General features: G+C 43.1%; 2 protein-coding genes across 3 annotated transcripts; one reads left to right on the forward strand and one right to left on the reverse strand.

Annotated features, from left to right (window-relative positions):
* Positions 1 to 16: 16 nt before the first annotated feature.
* Positions 17 to 12,259, forward strand: ndor1 (NADPH dependent diflavin oxidoreductase 1). Of its 2 annotated transcripts, none has more exons than XM_084160502.1 (15): positions 17 to 156; positions 1,267 to 1,406; positions 2,403 to 2,480; positions 3,196 to 3,293; positions 3,621 to 3,719; positions 3,919 to 4,020; positions 4,146 to 4,349; positions 4,527 to 4,654; positions 4,807 to 5,024; positions 5,265 to 5,372; positions 5,626 to 5,740; positions 5,960 to 6,106; positions 11,083 to 11,201; positions 11,278 to 11,372; positions 11,572 to 12,259. In XM_084160502.1, the coding sequence occupies exons 2-15, from the start codon at positions 1,272 to 1,274 to the stop codon at positions 11,714 to 11,716; spliced, it is 1,791 nt and encodes a 596-aa protein (XP_084016628.1). In that variant the 5' UTR covers positions 17 to 156; positions 1,267 to 1,271; the 3' UTR covers positions 11,717 to 12,259. The 2 variants fall into 2 exon arrangements, with proteins under 2 accessions (XP_084016628.1, XP_084016629.1); XM_084160503.1 differs by having other exon boundaries at positions 24 to 156; positions 1,267 to 1,536.
* An 84-nt stretch (positions 12,260 to 12,343) lies between these two features.
* Positions 12,344 to 17,565, reverse strand: ntmt1 (N-terminal Xaa-Pro-Lys N-methyltransferase 1). Its single transcript, XM_084160504.1, has 4 exons — positions 17,422 to 17,565; positions 14,323 to 14,486; positions 13,817 to 14,069; positions 12,344 to 13,419 (listed from the first exon to the last, which is right to left on the reverse strand). Exons 2-4 carry the CDS (start codon positions 14,479 to 14,481, stop codon positions 13,163 to 13,165), a joined length of 669 nt encoding a protein of 222 aa, XP_084016630.1. The 5' UTR covers positions 14,482 to 14,486; positions 17,422 to 17,565; the 3' UTR covers positions 12,344 to 13,162.
* Positions 17,566 to 23,922: the final 6,357 nt, after the last annotated feature.

A 23,922-nucleotide genomic window follows, 5' to 3' on the forward strand; every position in this document is an offset into this window, starting at 1 on the left:
ACCAATCCGAACTCACGCTCTGCAGTCGTAAAGCGCAACACAACAACACGCTGGAGGATATGTAGTCCTAGTCGAAGAAAGGAGTTTTTCAGTATTATTAGATTCACTCTCAAGATTGCCAAAGACCACTAGGATAATCTGTTATAGCTACCGTAGGTGAGCATCTTGAACTGAGCAGGGCTGTTATCCGGCTTTTATGGATGTTATGGAAGTATTTCGTGAACGAGGGATCTGTCACGTAGCCACTAACGTTAGTTAGCTAACTAGCCACTGGTACTGCTCGAGAGGCTACCTAGCCCATTCAAATAGACTGTAAGCCACCTTGGGCCCGATTGGGTTCTCGAGTGCTAGAGGTTAGCTAACTAAATGAAACTAACAGTCAAGTGAAATTGGTGTCAGATGTGGGATAATTCTGCTATCTCTTTCAGCCCTTTGTCAGACCTACGCCCCTGTTCGCGTTGGGTTTACAGTAGCAGGTTGGCATTTATTGTCATGAATCTTGACCTGGAGGCAGCTCTGCAGAGTGGTCACTAGCTAGTCATAAAATCTGATTTTAAACATAACCTTAACCACACTGCTAACCCTAACCTTTAAATTAAGCACAAAAAGCTCATTTTTGTTTCCATGAATTCTTATGATATAACCATTTTTGGACTTTGCAGCTGGCCAATCTAGCCGAAATCGCCCAGTTCTGCCTCCAGGGCAAGATTCATGACAATAAACGTCAAACTGCTTTACAGTATCTCAGTCTCGGCCAAGAGGTCTGGACCTTTATGGCACTGGAGGTAGTGTTGTGTACTTCACCTGTAATCACATGGTGGTCCTGATAAACACCAGCTGAGTTTTGTAACAGTAACTAACTCTGCAGATAACCATGCTCCGAGTCTGAATGTAACTAAGGCTGTGTAAACAGATTCCTAGTTATATTCGGAGCTACAGACAGATAACAGTGGGTGCAACTGTCATGCATTTGTCAATAGCTAAGTAAATTGCCAATAGAGTCCAGACAGACTAAAGACAGCTTGCTAACTTGCAAGGATGTCAATATCATATCAAGTGTCCATTGTGTAGGCCATCAATGGGATGACCAGGACATCACAAACAAAAATACATGCTTCTTTAAGTTAGCTATTCTGTGTGTCTTGACATCTAGGAAAATCAGCAGTTCATTGGGCTGCTGTTACAGTATGTCCAACATGTCTGATAAGTGTGTACAGCCTGATATATTGTAAGAATCATAATTTAACTGCCCATCTTCATCCACAGTGAGAATGTCAGCCCCAAAGCTGTTGATTCTATATGGGAGCCAGACGGGCACTGCCCAGGACACGGCTGAGCGGATTGGACGCCAGGCGCAAAGGAGGCGAATGCAAGTCAAAGCGGAGGCTCTTGACAGTTACAATGTGGTCAGTTGACAAGCGCGATAACAGATAGTCACACACAGTGCCTAAATAACTGAATCAAACATACAGCACTACTATTATGAAAAATAAGTATTCTCCATTGAATCCCCTTGCCTTGTCAAAGCTGAATACAGTGAGTATACAAAACATTAAGCTCTTTCGTTGACAGACTGACCAGGTGAAAGCTATGATCCCTTATTGATGTCACTTGTTAAATCCACTTCAATCAGTGTAGATGAAGGGGAGGAGACGGTTTAAAGAAGGATTTTTAAGCCTTGAGACATGGATTGTGTATGTGTGCCATTCAGAGGGTGAATGGGCAAGACACAAGATTTAAGTGCCTTTGAATGGGGTATGGTAGTAGGTGCCAGGCACACCGGTTTGTGTGAAGAACTGCAACTCTGCTGGGTTTTTCACACTCAACGGTTTCCCGTGTATCAAGAATGGTCCACCACCCAAAGAACATCCAGCCAACTTGACACAACAGTGGGAAGCATTGGAGTCAACATGGGCCAGGATCCCTGTTAAACTCAATATTAGGAAGGTGTTCCTAATGTTTGGTATTCTCAGTGTATAGCTATGGTGTTTCTGAGGCTGAGCTATGTGCTTGAAATAGGATTTGTTAAGTTGACAAGGTTAGATCTCAGCTCAATTAAAGAGGGTGTTGCATTTGGCATGCATCTGAGGGTTGTATTTCTTCAACAGGCTAACCTCATCTCTGAGTCCCTGGATGTGTTTCTTCAACAGGCTAACCTCCTCTCTGAGTCCCTGGTTGTGTTTCTTCAACAGGCTAACCTCATCTCTGAGTCCCTGGTTGTGTTTCTTCAACAGGCTAACCTCATCTCTGAGTCCCTGGTTGTGTTTCTTCAACAGGCTAACCTCATCTCTGAGTCCCTGGTTGTGTTTCTTCAACAGGCTAACCTCATCTCTGAGTCCCTGGTTGTGTTTCTTCAACAGGCTAACCTCATCTCTGAGTCCCTGGTTGTGTTTCTTCAACAGGCTAACCTCATCTCTGAGTCCCTGGTTGTATTTGTGTGTTCCACCACTGGCCAAGGAGATCCACCAGACAACATGAAGGTATCAGATAATAGTGCCCAAACTGTGTGTCTGTCTGTGGTAAAAGCTACTTTTGTTTCTCTATGCGTCTCTCCCAATTTGCACTTAATAATATAATATATGGCATTTAGCAGACACTTTTATCCAAAGTGACTTGGACTTAGTAATGCGTGCATACATCTTTAACGTATTAAATTTTTTTAGTAATGCGTGCATACATCTTTAACGTATTACTTTTTTTTAGTAATGCGTGCATACATCTTTAACGTATTACATTTTTTTAGTAATGCGTGCATACATCTTTAACGTATTAAATTTTTTTAGTAATGCGTGCATACATCTTTAACGTATTACATTTTTTTAGTAATGCGTGCATACATCTTTAACGTATTACATTTTTTTTGTAATGCGTGCATACATCTTTAACGTATTACATTTTTGTAGTAATGCGTGCATACATCTTTAACGTATTACATTTTTTTAGTAATTCGTGCATACATCTTTAACGTATTAAATTTTTGTAGTAATGCGTGCATACATCTTTAACGTATTACATTTTTTTAGTAATGCGTGCATACATCTTTAACGTATTACATTTTTTTAGTAATGCGTGCATACATCTTTAACGTATTACATTTTTTTAGTAATGCGTGCATACATCTTTAACGTATTACATTTTTTTAGTAATGCGTGCATACATCTTTAACGTATTACATTTTTTCCACTTCCTTTGCAGAATTTTTGGCGGTTCGTGTTTAGGAAGTCTCTGCCCGCTGGATCTCTGTGTCGCCTAGACTGTGCCGTGCTGGGCTTGGGTGATTCCTCCTATCCCAAGTGAGGGCTTTCATCAAAAACGCAACCACATAAATCATTACAAATCCCTTCGTCTATACATGCACACCATTGAAATCCATTTACGTTGGTAGTGAGTGACCAAACCAAACATGGATCACAACATGTCACGCATGCCAATGACGGGGAGAGAGATTAAGTGAAATTTGATAAATGAATCAAAACTTACCCATTGTTTTCCATGTGGACTTCTATGTGAAGTCACTTCCCACATTGACTAAATTTAAATGGAAACTTCCCTGTATGGTCTACTAGCAGGAACATAACATACCCTAGTTGTGAATAATACAATTACATTTTCACTTGTAGGTTCAACTTTGTGGCGAAGAAGCTTCACAAGCGCCTTATGCAGCTGGGGGCCAGTGTGCTGCTGCCTGTGGGACTGGCAGACGACCAGCACGACCTGGGGTGAGAGACTGTTGCATGGGGTTCCTCAGGGATCTGTCTTTGGCCCGTTAAGTATTTCCTCTATTGGTTTTATACACTCTGTAATCTTCATAATGCCAGATTAGCTCAATATGGTAACCTGTAAAGTCAGTACATTATGTTACTTAATTCTCTTAACTTTTGTTGACTGTTTGGACTATTCAACCTTTGTGTTCAACAGCGCAGATGGGGTGATTGACCCCTGGCTCACGTCATTCTGGGAGAGGGCGCAAGCTCTATATCCAACACCTGCAGGCCAGAGCCTTATCAGGGAGGATGAACCGTAAGCCTCCTTTACTTGACTGTTGACTAATCAATGTGTCTAATGTCTAATATTATATCTGAATATGCATAACTCCCATGATGTACTGTGCTGTAACTGTACCCTTACCGTTGTTCGTTTTACAGACTCCCTCCGAGGTACGTTTTCCAATTTCTGGATGACGTCAGTGAGAATGGGGCGGATAGGCTAAGAGTGCCAGAGCAACCGATCTCGCCCTCTCAGACACACCCCTTTCCAGGGAGGGTGGTATCCAATAAAAGGGTGACACACTCCTCCCACTTTCAGGATGTTCGACACATTGAGTTTGACGTCACAGGCTCAAATATTGAGTGAGTGCTCTAATGTACTGTGCCTTAACAAATTGCTGCCATGTTTATTGTCAGATTTTTTTGAAATGTAACTGTCTAAAATGTACTTTGTGATGGTGAACCATCTTGCTCTGAGGTTAAACTGTGCTTAAAAAGGATTAGACTTTAGATGATAGTGTGTGTTTGTGTCGTTGGCAGATTCACTGCTGGGGACGTGGTGATGATGAGACCTTGTAACACCCCTGAGGACGTGGAGCAGTTCTGTCAGCTCCTGAGACTGGACCCTGATCGCCAGTTCACCCTCAGTCCCACAGACAGCGATACAGGTTAGTGTTTGTCACATTTGACTGCTTGTATCGGTGGGTCCATGCATACGTGAGCTACAATAACATCCATCCTTCTAAGCGCCCACTTCTATGTACCATACACAAACCACATAACCCGTGCCCCTCTTTTACCCCCCTCACCCTCTCCCCAGTTTCCGTCCCAGCCCGCCTGGCCCAGCCTTGCACGGTTCGGCGTCTGGTGGAGAGCTTCCTGGACATAGCGGCCGTGCCTCGTCGCTCCTTCTTCGAGCTCCTCGCCACGTTCGCCACCAATGAGCTGGAGCGGGAGAAGCTGTCTGAGTTTAGCTCTGCCCAGGGCCAGGACGAGCTGCATGCCTACTGCAACAGGCCGCGACGCACCGCCTTGGAGGTGAGAGGGACCTGTAATGATATGATTATGCTACCACCTGGGGGCACAGGATGGAAGTTCAGTTGATCCGACTTCTTACAACAATAATTAATATTATGTTCGATAGATTTGGTGAGCCAGGTCAAAGGTCAATACGACAGGGCTGGGTCTAGATTCCCACTCCCTTCTCACTGAAGTGCTTTTGCTCACTCCCGGTCCTGTGTGTGTGTGTGTGTGGTCCTGTGTGTGTGTGGTCCTCAGGTGTTGACCGACTTCCCCCACACGACAGCAGAGCTGAGTGTAGACTACCTACTGGACCTGTTCCCTGAGATCCAGCCTCGCTCCTTCTCCATTGCCTCCTCCCTGCTGGTGAGGTTACAGCACTGAAAGGCCACATTTCAGGGTTGGGCAATGATGTTCCCCAAGGGCTGCTGTGTGTGCAGGCTTTTACTCCAGCGAAAGCAGTAATGCACCTGATTCAACTAATTGTCTTCAATCAAGACTTTGTTAGTTTAATTTACTGTGTTACTGGTTTGGTTGGAGCAAAAACCTGCACCCACACTGGCCCTTTGACTTTACCAAAATCTTCTCCTGCTTTTTTTCCTGTTTTCTCTCCACACAGGCACATCCCAACAGGATCCAGATACTGCTAGCTGTGGTGCGCTACAAAACCAAGATGCACCTACCACGCAAGGGCCTGTGTTCATCCTGGCTAGCTTCACTGGACCCCACACAAGGTCTGTTAGCACTGTCTACTACATGGTTTTAGTATTAGTGGCACTCTAATGCAGTACGCAGGTAGCTACTGAACGTTCAGTGTTTTGCCAAGCACATTTTGGGTAAATAAAGTCTTATAAATTGAATTTGAATTGATATCGAATTTGATTAGAAGAAATTGTATTAACACTGTAGCTATCAGCTGTCATAGTCATTTTGTTGACTCTTCCACTTTGCAGGGGACATCTATGTGCCTTTGTGGGTAAAGAAAGGGAGTATGAAGTTCCCTAAGGACCCCTACTCCCCTGTGATCATGGTTGGGCCCGGGACGGGAGTGGCTCCTTTCAGGTCTGCTCTGCAGGAAAGGATAGCCCAGGGCAAGAATGGTGAGTTACCCTTGGATTGGTTTTACCCTCCCCTCACCACTCCTCTAAAGTGTTATTTTAGATTTCGTTTTAGTCTTTTGACTAAAATACCTTTTAGTCTTAGTGCCATTTGGCATTTCATCCTTACTTTGAGTTATTATCAGTCGACTAAAACTCTGGACAATTTTAGTCTAGTTTTAGTCAGTCATTTTAATCACATTTTTACTCTGTGCATATAATTTTTTTCGTCCATTAAATAATTAATATTTAGCGCTAACTTCCATGATGTGCACATTAAGATCGCCTTGTCCAACTAGGCCTACTATCCCCTCAAATAGCTGGCACATTGCTATTGTGGCAGATTGTTACTAATGCAAGCCATGATTTACCATAAAGGTTCAACGATTTAGGCCTTCAGCTCTGATTTGCTCCCCATCATAACCTTGTGATGGTAACAGTGACTAAAAAGGGCAGAATATGAGCTTTCTAACAAAGCCACAATTATTACTGTATGCCAAATATTCAGCAAATAGCATGAGAATTTCCAATCGGAGAAAAGCAACTGCACTCGCAGTAGCGGACCGCGAGGAGGGCAACACTGATGAATAACAGTCCACATGGTAATAGAGCAAAAATAGCCTACATGGAAGTAAGAGAGGATTAAAGATTATTGTTTCTAGTTGAGGTTAGTTACAGTGAAGTGTCCTGGCTGCCTGCGCATCAGTTCAAAAGAGAGACGAGTGACTGAAGTGACCGCCTGGGAGCTGTGTGGGAGAGCCGGGCAGATCAGCGCAATCAGCCAATAGCTAGGTTTCCATCCAATTGGCAACATATTTTCATGTGAATATTCTAAAATCTGCATAAAGAAAATATGCGCATTTTCCCACCAGTGGTGTTTCCACCAAACAGACGTAGTGCACACAAAATTTACTTTTTCATGTACCGAATAAAAATCTAAAGTTCAATGTGTTTGCATCGCATTTTCAACTCTACTGATAGTTTTGTCACACAAAAAAACGTACGTTAAATAGCAAATGTGCCTACTCTGGTCTTGGCACGTGCGCTCTAGCCAACAGCTGGCAGATACAGTGCAGGTAGCTGTGCGGGTAGGCTAGTCTACATGAGGAGATTATTATGGATAAGAGCGAGAATATGTTTTTGTCAAATGGCAGTCAAGCATCGATCATCACGTCACCAGAATAAGACCCTCGATATATACAGTGAGGGAAGAAAGTATTTGATCCCCTGCTGATTTTGTACGTTTGCCCACTGACAAAGAAATGATCAGTCTATAATTTTAATGGTAGGTTTATTTGAACAGTGAGAGACAGAATAACAACAAAAAAATCCAGAAAAACGCATGTCAAAAATCTTATAAATTGATTTGCATTTTAATGAGGGAAATAAGTATTTGACCCCTCTGCAAAACATTACTTAGTACTTGGTGGCAAAACCGTTGTTGGCAATCACAGAGGTCAGACGTTTCTTGTAGTTGGCCACCAGGTTTGCACACATCTCAGGAGGGATTTTGTCCCACTCCTCTTTGCAGATCTTCTCCAAGTCATTAAGGTTTCGAGGCTGACGTTTGGCAACTCGAACCTTCATCTCCCTCCACAGATTTTCTATGGGATTAAGGTCTGGAGACTGGCTAGGCCACTCCAGGACCTTAATGTGCTTCTTCTTTAGCCACTCCTTTGTTGCCTTGGCCGTGTGTTTTGGGTCATTGTCATGCTGGAATACCCATCCACGACCCAATTTCAATGCCCTGGCTGAGGGAAGGAGGTTCTCACCCAAGATTTGACGGTACATGGCCCCGTCCATCGTCCCTTTGATGCGGTGAAGTTGTCCTGTCCCCTTAGCAGAAAAACACCCCCAAAGCATAATGTTTCCACCTCCATGTTTGAGGGTGGGGATTTTGTTCTTGGGGTCATAGGCAGCATTCCTCCTCCTCCAAACACGGCGAGTTGAGTTGATGCCAAAGAGCTCCATTTTGGTCTCATCCACAACACTTTCACTGAGTTCCTCTGAATCATTCAGATGTTCATTGACAAACTTCAGACGGGCCTGTATATGTGCTTTCTTGAGCAGGGGGACCTTGCGGGCGCTGCAGGATTTCAGTCCTTCACGGCGTAGTGCGTTACCAATTGTTTTCTTGGTGACTATGGTCCCAGCTGCCTTGAGATCATTGACAAGGTTCTCCCGTGTAGTTTTGGGCTGATTCCTCACCGTTCTCATGATCATTGCAACTCCACGAGGCGAGATCTTGCATGGAGCCCCAGGCCGAGGGAGATTGGCAGTTATTTTGTGTTTCTTCCATTTGCGAATAATCGCAACAACTATTGTCACCTTCTCACCAAGCTGCTTGGCGATGGTCTTGTAGCCCATTCCAGCCTTGTGTAGGTCTACAATCTTGTCCCTGACATCCTTGGAGAGCTCTTTGGTCTTGGCCATGGTGGAGAGTTTGGAATCTGATTGATTGCTTCTGTGGACAGGTGTCTTTTATACAGGTAACAAGCTGAGATTAGGAGCACTCCCTTTAAGAGTGTGCTCCTAATCTCAGCTCGTTACCTGTATAAAAGACACCTGGGAGCCAGAAATCTTTCTGATTGAGAGGGGGTCAAATACTTATTTCCCTCATTAAAATGCAAATCAATTTATAACATTTTTGACATGCGTTTTTCTGGATTTTTTTGTTGTTATTCTGTCTCTCACTGTTCAAATAAACCTACCATTAACATTATAGACTGATCATATCTTTGTCAGTGGGCAAACGTACAAAATCAGCAGGGGATCAAATACTTTTTTCCCTCACTGTAGGGCAGCAGGTAGCCTAGCGGTTAAGAGCGTTGGGCCAGTAACTGAATGGAAACTGGATTGAATCACCGAGCAGACTAGGTGAGGACCACACACCATATCATCACGTGACTTCAAATTTACTTCGATATGATGGTTATTATATCAATATTTTCGCATAAAGGCGTTTCCACCGCCATTTCTCGCATAATTAATTTTACCAACAAAAAAAATCCCACCATGTCGAACGAACCAATTATCTGTCTGCATTTCTAAAATTGTACCGAAACGTCCTGTTTCCGTCACAGCTGTCGTGATTTACTTTTTTTATACGGTAGGATTTTACTCGCATAAAAACTGTGGATGGAAACATGGTTACTGGGAGGATTGCATTATACCGGTATTCTGCAAAGGCTTGCTTATGATTGGACAACATGGATGAAAAGGTTAATGTCAAATTAAATGTCCATTAGTCTCATGTGGAATTCTCATTTCGTTACATTTTCGTCAACTAAAAAGGTCATTTTTAATGGTTGTCGTTAATTTTCAGGTCATCTAGTCTCGTTATGGTCATTAGTTTTCGTCAGGAAAAATAGGTGGTTGGCGAATATTTTTCGTTATTGTTGATGAAATTAACACTACTCCTCCAACACAACACTGTACATGTACTGAATGAAATATGGCCCCGATTCTGAACCAATTATTTATAGGATCCCCCCATTATAGTGAATGGAAAGATTGCAATATTCGTGGTCAATCTTTGTATAGATCAATAAATGTTTCGAAGACAATGATGGTACCAATAATTACTTATAATACACTAGATGTATGTCCTTCAACCGATTTTATTTAAAAATCGCACACAGAAGTTAAGGATAATTGAAAGTGCCTTCAGAAAGTATTCATACCCCTTGACCTATTCCACATTTTGTTGTTATAGCCTGAATTCAAAATGTATTAAATATTTTTTTCTCACCCATCTACACAGAATACACCCCATAATGACAAAGTAAAAATATATTTGGGGGAATTTTTGCAAATGTATTAAATGAAATACTGAAATATCTCATTTACATAAGTATTCACACCAGAATCAATACTTTGTAGAAGCACCTTTGGCAGCGAATACAGCTGTGAGTCTTTCTGGGTAAGTCTCTTAAGAGCTTTCTACACCTGGATTGTGCAACATTTACCCATTATTCTTTTCACATTTCTTCAAGCTCTGTCAAATTGCTTGTTGATAATTGCTAGACAACCATTTTCAGGTCTTGCCATAGATTTTCAAGTAGATAAGTCAAAACTGTAACTCGGCTACTCAGTAACATTCACGGTCTTCTTTGTAAGCAACTCGTGTAGATTTGCCCTTGTGTTTTAGGTTATTGTCCTGCTGAAATGTGGATTAATCTCCCAGTGTCTGGTGGAAAGCAGACTGAACCAGGTTTTCATCTAGGACTTTGCCTGTGCTTAGCTCCATTCAGTTAATTTTTTATCCTGAAAAACTCCCCAGTCCTTAACGATTACAAGCATACCCGTAACATGATGCAGCCACCACTATGCTTGAAAATATGGAGAGTGGTATTCCGTAATGTGTTCTATTGGATTTGCTCCAAACATTACACTTTGTATTTAGGACAAAAAGTGAATTGCTTTGCCAATTTTTTTGCAGTATTACTTTAGTGCTTTGTTGCAAACAGGATGCATGTTTTGGAATATTTGTATTATGTACAGGCTTCTTTCTTTTCACTCAGTCAATTAGGTTAGTATTGGGGAGTAACTACAATGTTGTTGATCCATCCTCAGTTTTATCCTATCACAGCCTTTAAACGACTGATAAAAAATATCAACATTTCATCAATTTTAAATTGAAGCTGTAACACAACAAAATGTGGAAAATGTAACTTCCTGGAGTAGCTCAAACTACGCATGTTGTCTCCATGAGAAGCTGTCTTAGCAAGCTAAAAACCGACTTCCTGGGCTTCAAATGCTGTTGACTCTTCACATAGGAATGAATGGTGTCATGTCATCGATGGCTTTGTCATAGCTTTCTCCCCACTCTCGTCAATAGTTTCCTGTATGAGTTTGTCAATTTGTGTTCTACTCAGTAACAAACACATATAGACATTTGTAAGTTGTTGCTATACTTGTTCCCTTCTGTTTGTATACCGGTTAGCAAATTAAATACTGTTTCTCCTCTTGTATATCAGCCAATGTGCTGTTTTTTGGCTGCCGGTCCCAGTCGAAGGATTTCTACTGCGGCTCCGAATGGGAGGAGATGGGGAAAGCAGGCCAGCTGACACTCTTCACAGCTTTCTCAAGGGATCAGGTAGGTAGACCAAAAGGATCCACACACACACACACTTCACTCTAATGGATGGGGATGTTTTTGTGTGCGTTTGCAGGAAGACAAGATTTATGTGCAACAGCGTGTGCAGGAGCAAGCTAAGCTTCTATGGGACCTGATCGCCAATAAGAACGGCTACTTTTACATCGCAGGGTGGGTATACTTTAACGTGCTGCAATGATAAAATGGTGTTTGGTAAATGTGCGTGCATCTTACCCTAGTCGTGTTCAGTAGACACAAAACGGAATGAAATAGGTAGCAGAATGTCTTCCCAATACAAATGCGCATGGTGTGCCCTAATGCACAACCCCAGATTGGTCATTACTGATGCATATCTGTCATTCGTATCCAGTAACGCCAAACAGATGCCGACGGCAGTGTGCGACGCCCTGAAGGAGGGCTTTCAGAGCCAAGGGGGCGTGTCCTCTTCCGAGGCGGACGAGATGCTGGTCGCCATGGAGAGGGCAGGCCGATTCCAGAGCGAGACCTGGTCCTGATCACATGGCTACAGAGTGGTGCTATTCAAACGCAGCAAGCTTTATCAGTGTGACATGCTGCTCCAAGTACTTGCATTTGACAATCAGTGGTGACTTATTTATGAGTGGATTGACTGCAGAGGAATTCAAACTCAACACCATACCACTTCTGTACCAATATTTTGGTATCAGCTTAGAAAATAGGTGTAAAATATGAATAGATACTGTACTACTACAAGCAGCACTGCATAAAGTGTTAGTCAAATGCACTTTGGAAACATTTAAGTCTGACATTCATTACTTTGACTGCCAAACCCTAAGGGAAAAGAATGTACCATGCACTTAATGAAGAACAATATGATGTGTAGCAGTGTATACACTATCTGTAAGATTGTGGCTGGTAAAAAAATATTAGTTTTGAGTGGTTGGGTTGAGACCAAATTAAGGTCCTAACCTTTGAATTGTCCCAAATATAGGGACCCTTTAGTGGACCAATTGGGATACAATGGTGAGATCAATGTATATATTGCATGCCTTGATGTAAATAAAAAGGTATCAAACGCATCACTTATACCTTTGTTGTTGTAGAAACTACTAGACCAAAGAATCATCACACCCCCACAACCAGTAACCTAGAAAACCACAAAATGAGATTTCCTGAAAAGTTATATTTCATTTGACATTCAAACGCCCATGGAAAATGTATACAGTACTTACATTTCATCAGTATTCACCAATATGTTAGGGCTATGTGACAGAGCGCTTACAAACAGCCCAATCCATGTATTCTTGGTACTGTGAATAAATTACATTAAAAACGGGTATATGGAGGGACGGGCAACTCTGTTCCTGATTTTTGCTCTGTCTTTCAAATCAGTATCTAATTTTGACTTGGGAAACCAGATGTGACCGGATACTCTGAGCATTCAGTGACAAGAATGAATTATGCGTCAGGCAAAAGGGAGAACCTGGGTCATGTCCAATAAGGTACCTGAACTTGTCCAATACGTTTTCCATTGCAAAACGGTGTGCCCTACGGAACATGACCCTGACCAGAATTGCTCATCCCTGACCTTTAGGAATTCAAGTGCTGTAACTCATGTCCTCCACAAGCAATGGTGCTGTACAGTATCACAGCTAAAATAATTTACTCAGCGTGGCATTTGCATTTCTGAGACTTACATGATCCATCCCCATATAATCCATCCATACTTCCTAAGAATTGTCACAATTATCCTTTAGTAAATGATACTGATGATTCATAAAACCTCTACCCGATGTATTCACACAGAGTAGGTCATATATACACCATTAGACAAACATACTTAGACAAACATGCCTACCCACTAAGCTGGACTGTCCGACTTAGACAGTAGGCTAGTCATGAAGGTCCTGTGGCTTGAGCATCGTTTTGTTATTGGCACCCACCCTCCTTTCCCACCTCCCATCTGTCTTCATCCCCTGTCCCTATCTGAGGGCCAGCTGGTGGACCTGGTAGATCTCGTCAGGAAAGTTCATCTGTTGCTCTTCACAGACGATAGTGAGGCCTGCCCGGGCCACCAGGCTCTTCACCAGAGCCAGTTCCCGGCACACGCTGCTGTCGACGTCGTCGGGGATCACGCCCTCGTAGGCCACGTTGTCCTTGATGACAATCAGGCCCTCTGGGCGCAGGCCGCCACGGCAACGGCGCAGGAACTCCACCAGGTGGTCGTCAGTCAGGTGGCCTGAGGTGAGGGAAGGAAGGGTGGCTAGCTATAGCTTAACAGTTTGGTTTTATTGGATAATGTTGTAACAGTTTGGTTTTATTGGATAATGTTGTAACAGTTTGGTTTTATTGGATAATGTTGTAACAGTTTGGTTTTATTGGATAATGTTGTAACAGTTTGGTTTTATTGGATAATGTTGTAACAGTTTGGTTTTATTGGATAATGTTGTACACATTTGCAGCTAAAAGCTGAATTGCAACATGCCTGCGTAAAATAAATACAGAAACTGTTACAAAGCTAATCAAAATAATTAAGTCTCTAGGATTAAGCACTCACAAGTTAGGCATAGAGCTGTCAATGACAGTATGCCAGTTAACTCCGACATTTTTTAGAATTGTGAGTTGAGAGGACTCACCAATGACCCACTGGATCCAGATGACGTCATAGCGTCCGTCCTGCGGGATGAAGTCCTGCAGGCCGAGGCAGAAGTAGTTCTCCACCCGTTTGCTCTCCTCGCCCAGGTAGACCTTAGCCTGGTCCAGGAACTCCTGAGTCACGTCCACCAAGTCCACAGTGTTGAAGAGGGGCAGCAGCAGTCGCTTGGTGATGCGCCCTATTCCGGCACCACAGTCCAGGGCGCAGCCATTACCAGTCTTCCCTTCGCCCTTCTTTTAGTGCCAAGAGGGAGGGGTTAGAGTGGGTAGAGTTTCTTGACATGTAAGCATCAGTTTCAAGGTAACTTGTCTAACAGATAACTGCACAGGGGGTCGGTCCCCCAATGCTCTACACTTAGCCCATAACTATTTTAAAAAACGACAACATTATGCTTCACTAAGTGTGCAAACAAAGTATGCGTGCAAATAAATAGTCTAACGTGCTTTAAGTGTGTTTCTACAGAAAACTTTGGAAAATGTTTCTTACGCCAAGGAATTTCTGCAGGAACTTCTTAGAGCCGTCAATGTCAATGTTGGAGATCTTGCCGTAGCCTCCTAGCATGCCATCCACGGTGGGCGCCACTTCTCTCCAGTAGTTTTCAGCCTTGGAGTAGAAGACTGTCTCATTCTGCACAAAGTCACCCATCCTGTCTGAAGAACCCAAAGGGCTGAGGTAAGTAGGACTTCCCACGTATGCATCATTATAAACTGGGTGGTTCAAGCCCTGAATGCTGATTGGCTGAAAGCCGTGGTATATCAGACCGTATACCACAGGTATGAAAAAACATGTATTTTTACTGCTCTAATTACACTGGTAAGCAGTTTGTAATAGCAATAAGGCACCTCGGGTGTTTGTGGTATATTGCCAATATATCACGGCTAAGGGCTGTATCCAGGCACAAGAACAACCCTTAGACGTGGTACATTGGCCATATACCACAACCACTCAGGCCTTATTGCTTAAATTATAACAATTATTATGACTAAAGCTAAAGTCACACAGAGTGAAAGAATAACAAAGCAACTAGTAGGTCTGACCCATGACTTTCGATAAGGCTATTTAGTTATTTATCCTTATTGCGAGCAATGCAGGGAACATGCCACAGCTAGCTTGACTGCTAGCTAACTTAGTACGTTTCTGGCTACCTGACCCTCAGATGTGTTGCCTTAGTAGGGCCTGCACCTTGTGTTATGTTGGTTGAAGCACTGCCTACTCCCCTCCCGCCAAAGAATCGCCTGCTAGGCTTCTTCACTCCTCTCCGAGACGTTGACTTGATGTTATTCATGATGGTATGATTAGCTGACTTCTTGTCGACTTCTTTCCAGCATGTGTCCCAGGGAAACCCTAGGAGACGTGTTTAACCTTACTCCCAAGTCCTAGCGATGACGTGAGAGCTCTGCATTTATCCTCACCTGTCATAGAGAGGCGCGCGCACACACAGGAAGGCACACACACACTCTGTAGCCAAATGTGGCCCTACTTGGCCCCAGTTCAGCTGTCAGCGCTCATCTTGTGACCAGGGTCAATGTGGGGCATGCCAGTGAATTAACCAAGTACACTACATGGCCAGAAGCTCGTCGAACATTTCTTTCCAAAATCATGGGCATTAATATGGAGTTGGTCCCCCTTTGCTGCTATAACAGCCTCCACTCTTCAGGGAAAGCTTTCCACTAGATGTTGGAACATTGCTTCCATTCAGCCACAACAGCATTAGTGAGGTCGGGCACTGATGTTGGGCGATTAGACCCGCAGTCAGCTTTCCAATTCATCCCAAAGGTGTTTGATGGGGTTGAGGTCAGGGTTCTGTACAGGTCAGTCAAGTTCTTCCACACAAATCTCGACAAACCATTTCTGTATGGACCTCGCTTTGTGCACGGGGGCATTGTCATGCTGAAACAGGAAATAACCTTTCCCAAACTGTTGCCACAAAGTTGGAAGCACAGAATAGTCTACAATGTCATTGTATGCTGTAGCGTTAAGATTTCCCTTCACTGAAACTAAGGGGCCTAGCCCGAACCATGAAAAATAGCCCCAGACCATTATTCCTCCTCCACCAAACTTTACAGTTGGCACCCAGATTCGTCCGTCGAACTGCCAGATGGTGAAGCGGGATTCATCACTCCAGAGAACGCGTTTCCACTGCTCCAGAGTCCAATGGCAGCGAGCTTTACGCCACTCCAGCCGACGACGCTTGGCATTGCACATGGTGATCTTAGGCTTGTGTGAGGCTGCTCGGCCACCAAACCCCATTTCATGACGCTCCTGACGAACAGTTCTTGTTGCTTCCAGAGGCAGTTTGGAACTCGGTAGTGAGTGTTGCAACCGAGGTCAGCACGCAGCGGGCCCATTCTGTGTGGCCTACCACTTCGCGGCTGAGCATTTGTTGCTCCTAGATGTTTCCACTTCACAATAACAGCACTTACAGTTGACCGGAGCAGCTCTAGTAGGGCAGAAATTTGACGAACTTCCTTGTTGGAAAGGTGGCATCCTATGTGGTGCAGTGGTCTAAGGCACTGCATCGCAGTGCTAGCTGTGCCACTAGAGATCCTGGTTCGAATACAGGCTCTGTCGTAGCCGGCCGCGACCGGGAGACCCATGGGGCGGCGCACAATTGGCCCAGCGTCGTCCAGGGGAGGGGAGGGAATGGCCGGCAGGGATGTAGCTCAGTTGGTTGTGGGTTTGATTCCCACGGGGGGCCAGTATGAATTTTTTTTATAATGTATGCACTCACTAACTGTAAGTCGCTCTGGATAAGAGCATCTGCTAAATGACTAAAATGTAAAATGTATGACGGTGCCATGTTGAAAGTCACTGAGAGCTTCAGTAAGGCCATTCTACTGCAAATGTTTGTCTATGTAGATTGCATGGCTGTCTGCTCGATTTTATACAACTGTCAGTAACAGGTGTGGCTGATATATCCGAATGCACTAATTTGAAGGGGTGTCCACATACTTTTGGCCATGTCGTGTAACTAGCTGGGAGGGAGAACCTCCACAGATAAGGCCGGGGTCTATGATCAAGCAAGTCCAACCTTAACTAAATATAGAAGACAGACACGACTAGTGACATGCACCAATATTGAAGAAGAAAACTTACTGGTTTGAAAACAAATCTAACTAGTAAACTAGTAAAGCACGTTGACAATGAACATGGACAAAAATCAGAGGGTCAGGTAGCCAGAAACTTACTAACTAGTTAGCTAGCTAAGTTAGCTAGCAATAAAGCTAGCTGGTAGCTAGCTGCTAACTAGCTTGTTTGTTGAAGTGCAATGCCAATGGTTTTCTTCTAGTTTAGCTATCTTGGAGGTTAAGAAGTAAAGTGGTTATTACAGCAAGGCACTTTACTCCACTGCGATCTATTTTTGGAAGCAGACAGTTGTCGAGGACTGATAACCACTGACTTAGCCATCAATGATGAAAAGTAGCTAGCACGTGCTAGCTAAGTAGCTTTAGCTAGCTACCGGTAGGTAGTAGCATGTTGAATCGGTGTGAGCTGACAGTCGTTGACAAGGTTGTAAAGTTGAATGCAGCCAACATCTGACCCAAATCAAAGCTAATTTTTACAAACTGGGATGTGGCAACTTACCTTAACACGTACGTCTCAGTAGTAAATCACCAAACCCCTCGATCATGTCACAAATCAAGTGTCAATGTGTTTTTTCTGCCTGCCGAAAGCATCCCTGGACACTACACTGCCAAATGCTTTGCGGTCTACGTAATTTCCTTATTTGGCATGCGCATGTGGTATGAGATGGTTAAATGTCTCCACCCAGTGGTTTATCGCGGAATTACAGGTAGGCTATGTGTTGTTAGGCTATGTGTGTGCATCACCAGAGATCATGATTCATGAGAATTGGGTTGTATGGTGTAGATGCTGGGTTTGTCTGGCTTCTCTCGCCTTACCCTTCTCTCCCTAGTCCCTCCATTACCGTATCTTATGTTCATCTTTCCCTCTATCAGTGATTGCCTCCATATCATCCTCACATTTTCTTTCTACTATAACTGTTTACTTATTTTCTGCTTCTATTCCACCTCCCTCTTTCTCTTTCTGTCTCCCTCTATTCTCACCCTTTTCTCCACTCATTCCCTCTGGTCCATTTCTCTGCTGTCTATGCTCTCCACCACCCCTCTCCACTTTATATCAGTCTCTCTCTCTCTCTCTCTCTCTCTCTCTCTCTCTCTCTCTCTCTCTCTCTCTCTCTCTCTCGCTCTCTCTCTACCTTGCTCTCTCTCTCTCTCTTTCTCTCTCGCTCTCTTTATGTTACTCTATCTCTCCCTCTCTTGCAAATTCAAAGGGCTTTATTGGCACAGGAAACATATGTTTACATTGCCAAAGCAAGTGAAATAGATAAACAATAAACAAAAGTGAAATAAACAATCAGAAATTATCTCTTGCTTCTCTCTCTCTCTCTCTCTCTCTCTCTCTCTCTCTCTCTCTCTCTCTTTCGACCTCTGCATTTCCTCTGTCTCTGTCTCTCTCTCTCCCTTTCACCCTGCCTCTCTCAATTGAACTTCAATTCAAAGGGGCTTTATTGGCATTGGGCTCCCGAGTGGCGCAGTGGTCAAAGGCACTGCATCTCAGTGCTTGAGGTGTCACTACAGACCCCTGATTCGAATCCAGTCTGTATCACAACCGGCTGTGATTGGGAGTCCCATAGGGCGGCGCACAATTGGCCCAGCGTTGGCCAGTGTAGGCCGTCATTGTAAATAAGAATTTGTTCTTAACCGACTTGCCTAGTTAAATAAAAAATGGGAAACATATGTTTACATCGCCAACGCAAGTGAAATAAACAAAAGTAAGAAGAAACAAAAAAACGATTTGAAATTAACAGTAACATTGCACTCAAAGGTTTAACAAAGATAGACATTTGAAGTGTTATATTATCAGTTATGTACAGTGTTTTAGCAATGTGCAAATAGTTGTAGTACGAATAGTGGGTGAAGATAAATAAACAGTGAAATATTGTTGGTTTTTACAATGTTGTTTGTGCTGCACTGGTATCCCTTTTCTCATGGCAACGGGCCACATATCTTGCTGCTGTGATTGCACATTGCGCTATTTCGCTAACAGATATTGGAGTTTATCAATGTTTGATTTGTTTTCCAATTCTTCGTGGGTCTGTGTGAACTGTGGGAAATATGTGTCTCTAATGTGGGCATACATTTGGCAGGAGGTTAGGAAGTGCAGCTCAGTTTCCAACTCATTTTGTGGACAGTGGGCGCATGTTTCTGATTGTGAAAAGAGCACCAGAACCAGCTGGCTGAGGGGACTCTTCTCTAGGTTAATCTCTCTGTAGGTGAGGGCTTTGTGGTGGAATGTGTGGGCATCGCATCGCTTCCTTTTAGGTGGTTGTAGAATTTAACAGCTCTTTTCTGGATTTTGATAACTAGCGGCTATAGTCCTAATTCTGCTCTGCATGCATTGTTTAGTGTTTTGCGTTGTACACATAGTATATATTGTTGCAGAATTCTGCATGCAGAGTCTCAATTGGGTGTTTGTCCCATTTTTTGAATTCTTGGTTGGTGAGTGGACCCCAGACCTCACAACCATAGAGGGCAATGGGTTTGAAGGCATAGAAGGCCCTTCTTGCCTTGTCTCTTACAGTTGAAGTTGGAAGTTTACATACACTTAGGTTGGAGTCATTAAAACTCGTTTTTCAACCACTCCACCCATTTCTTGTTAACAAACTATAGTTTTGGCTAGTCGGTTAGGACATCTACTTTGTGCATGACACAAGTCATTTTTCCAACAATTGTTTACAGACAGATTATTTCACTTATAATTCACTGTATCACAATTCCAGTGTGTCAGAAGTTTACATACACTAAGTTGACTGTGCCTTTAAACAGCTTGGAAAATTCCAGAAAATGATGTCATGGCTTTAGAAGCTTCTGATAGGCTAATTGACATCATTTGAGTCAATTGGAGGTGTACCTGTGGATGTATTTCAAGGCCTACCTTCAAACTCAGTGCCTTTTTGCTTGACATCATGGGAAAATCAAAAGAAATCAGCCAAGACCTCCGAAAAAAAATTGTAGACCTCCACAAGTCTGGTTCATCCTCCACGCAGCCGTCATACCGCTCAGGAAGGAGACACATTCTGTCTCCTAGAGATGAACGTATTTTGGTGCGAAAAGTGCAAATCAATCCCAGAACAACAGCAAAGGACCTTGTGAAGATGCTGGAGGAAACGGGTACAAAAGTATCTATATCCACAGTAAAATTAGTCCTATATCGACATAACCTGAAAGGCTGCTCAGCAAGGAAGAAGCCACTGCTCCAAAACCACCATAAAAAAGCCAGACTACGGTTTGCAACTGCACATGGGGACAAAGATCGTACTTTTTGGTGAAATGTCCTCTGGTCTGATGAAACAAAAATAGAACTGTTTGGCCATAATGACCATCGTTATGTTTCGAGGAAAAAAGGGGGTGGCTTGCAAGCCGAAGAACACCATCCCAAACGTGAAGCACAGGGGTGGCAGCATCATGCTGTGGGGGTGCTTTGCTGCAGGAGGGACTGGTGCACTTAGATGGCATCATGAGGAAGGAAAATTATGTGGATATATTGAAGCAACATCTCAAGACATCAGTCAGGAAGTTAAAGCTTGGTCGCAAATGGGTCTTCCAAATGGACAACGACCCCAAGCATACTTCCAAAGTTGTGGCAAAAGGGCTTAAGGACAACAAAGTCAAGGTATTGGAGTGGCCATCACAAAGCCCTGACCTCAATCCTATAGAAAATGTGTGGGCAGAACTGAAAACGCGTGTGCGAGCAAGGAGGCCTACAAACCTGACTCAGTTAAACCAGCTCTGTCAGGAGGAATGAGCCAGAATTCACCCAACTTATTGTGGGAAGCTTGTGGAAGGCTACCCGAAACATTTGACCCAAGTTAAACAATTTAAAGGCAATGCTACCAAATACTAATTGAGTGTATGTAAACTTCTGACCCACTGGGAATGTGATGAAAGAAATAAAAGCTGAAATAAATCATTCTCTCTACTATTATTCTGACATTTCACATTCTTAAAATAAAGTGGTGATCCTAACTGACCTAAGACAGGGAATTCTTACTAGGATTAAATGTCAGGAATTGTGAAAAACTGAGTTTAAATTTATTTGGCTGAGGTGTGTGTAAACTTCCGACTTCAACTGTAGATTGTTCACAGCCTTATGGAAGTTACCTGTGGTCTTGATGTTTAGGCCGAGGTAGGTATAATTATTTGTAGGGCAACAGTGTTTAAATAGAATTTGTATTTGTTGTCCTGGCAACTGGACCTTTTTTGGAACACCATTATTTTTGTCTTACTAAGATTCCCTGTCACGGCACAAGTCTGACAGAATCTGTGCAGAAGATCTAGGTGCTGCTGTAGGCCCTCCTTGGTTGGGGACAGAAGCACCAGATCATCTGCAAACAGTTGACATTTGATTTCCGAGTCCAGTGCTGAAAAATATGGCTAGGTTGTAGATTCGAAGGACCATTAAAATAGGGGAAAACTTAAGTAATGGTATTAGGCCGGTAGTAACCAATACAGAATGTCCGTTCAGAACAATGAGTCAGAATGTTCAGGTAAGGGGGTTTAATTGGCAGGAAGGATCCACACACAGCCGACAACACTCTGACACCAATGAATAACTGTAGATAGTGCTTTTCTTATATGCCCGCACAAATACAGCTAAACATGGTGCAACTTGTAACTTGTCTTCCGAGTAGAATTCACGAACTGTCCACCTGTCTTCACCGCAATTTACTGTCTGGAGGCAGGACTCACAACGAGGAAGCGATAGAGAATGTCTCTGACTGGTTAGAAACTAAAGGGTGATTGACTGAGGGAGGAGCTGTCGGGCATTCTAACTAAAGGGACAAACTAGGGGTACATAGCGACATACCATAACTGACTGCATGGTCGTTTTTACAAGTAGGGTGAGTCCAGGTGCTGCATACTGTTCTAGTGCCCTCGCCAATTTGTTGATATATATACAGTGCATTTGGAAAGTATTCAGCCCCTTCCCCTTTTCCACATTTTGTTATGTTACAGCCTTATTCTAAAATGGAATAAATAAATGTATTTCCTCATCAATCTACACATAATACTCCATAATGACAAATAAAAAACAGGTTTGAAAGATGGAGGTCACTGTGTTCTTGGGGACCTTCAATGCTGCAGACATTTTTTAGTACCCTTCCCCAGATCTGTGCCTCGACACAATCCTGTCTCAGAGCTCTACGGACAATTCCTTCGACCTCATGGCTTGGTTTTTGCTCTGACATACACTGTCAACTGTGGGACCTTATATGGACAGGTGTGTGACTTTCCAAATCATGTCTAATCAATTGAATTTACCACAGGTGGACTCCAATCAAGTTGTAGAAACATCTCAAGGATGATCAATGGAAAAATAATGCACCTGAGCTCAATTTCGAGTCTCATAGCAAAGGGTCTGAATACTTATGTAAATACGTTTTTTTAAAATATATATATTTTAAATACATTTGCAAAAATTTCTAAAAATGTATTTTTGCTTTGTTATTATGGGGTATTGTGTGTAGATTGATAAGGGAACACAATATTTTGATCAATTTTAGAATAAGGCTGTAACGTAACAAAATGTGGAAAAAGTCAAGGGGTCTGAATACTTTCCAAATGCACTGTATGTTGAAGAGGGTGGGGCTCAAGCTGCATCCCTGTCTCACCACACAGCCCTGTGGAAAGAAATCTATGTGTTTATTGCCAGTTTTAACTGCACACTTGTTGTTTGTGAACATTGATTTTATAATGTCGTATGCTTTTCCCCCAACACCGCTTTCTATCAATTTGTATAGCAGACAGTCATGCCAAATTGAGTCAAAAGCTTTTTTGAAATCAACAAAGCATGAGAAGAAGACTTTGCTTTTGTTTTGTTTGTTTGTCAATGGGTGTGCAGGGGTGTGCAGGGTATATACATGGTCTGTCGTACATTTATTCATCTATCCATCTCTCTCTCTTTCTCCTTCTCTCTGTCTCTGCCTCTCTCTCCCTGTCCTCCTCACCAGCTGTTGGCAGTGCTCACTGATGACTCAGTGCAACGCTTGCCTGTCAGGAGGTCGGACAGCCCCAAGTCAGTCGATATCTAATCTGATCTGCTCTCTCTGTCTCTGCCTGACACTCTCCCTGCTCATTAGAATTACAAAGCAGCAGCAGGGAAATGGAGAGGAAATCAACACTTTTATCAGATAGCCCCTTAGTCAGCAATGCCAGCCAGAGAATCCCTTCCCTACCTTCCTCTCTCCACGCTTTTCTCTACCTCCACCATCTCTCCATCTGCTCTCTTGACAGACATCCTCCTCAAATAATTGTCCTTTCTTGTGTCCTTCTGTGTCTCCTGTTGTCACGCGGTGTCTGTCTTCGACTTGATTCTTTACATCTTTCACGTCAGTTTATAGGTGGAGGCTAGTATATTTCTGTACTGTACGTCCTGAATTAAATTGAAATTATGTGACTTATTGAAGGTGTGTGACGAAGATTTAGGTCTGGACAGATCAACCTGCTATCAAATCAATCTCAATGTGTCTTTCCGTGATCCCATCCTGTCCCTGCCTCTTTCTCAACAGTACTGGAAGGTCCAAGGTCCCTCCTCTCTTTCTATGCATTTTGAGGAGGAGGCGAAGAGAGAAGATGCATGGAATCGAGGACAGATTAATTGAGAACGAGTACTTTAACAAGGAACTTCTCCAATGTCACCATCTTTAAAATGCTGGAAGTGGGGTTGGGGGGCAGAGAGAAGGGGGTTGGGTAGAGGGGAGCTGGGGGGTAAGCTGGTGGTCACTAGGGGTTGAGGTCAGTCGGCGACACTCATCATCCTAATCACATCAGGACCTTCGCCTCATCCCCATTTAAGTATTTTGTTTTTTGTTGATAGATAAATCAACAATAATGATATATAAATCATAGTATTTCCGGTTGCACACTCATTTCAAATCCATTCTCTGTCTGTAGTATACTCCATGGTTAGCTGTATTTTGGGCTCAGATTGTATTTAAATATTACAACAGACAAAATAAATTCCAACCCAAGGGTATTACCAATATCACGGAGCCAAATTTAC

Source organism: Coregonus lavaretus, assembly GCF_964263955.1.
Source record: "Coregonus lavaretus genome assembly, chromosome: 4".
In the NCBI taxonomy this organism is placed as follows: domain Eukaryota; kingdom Metazoa; phylum Chordata; class Actinopteri; order Salmoniformes; family Salmonidae; genus Coregonus; species Coregonus lavaretus.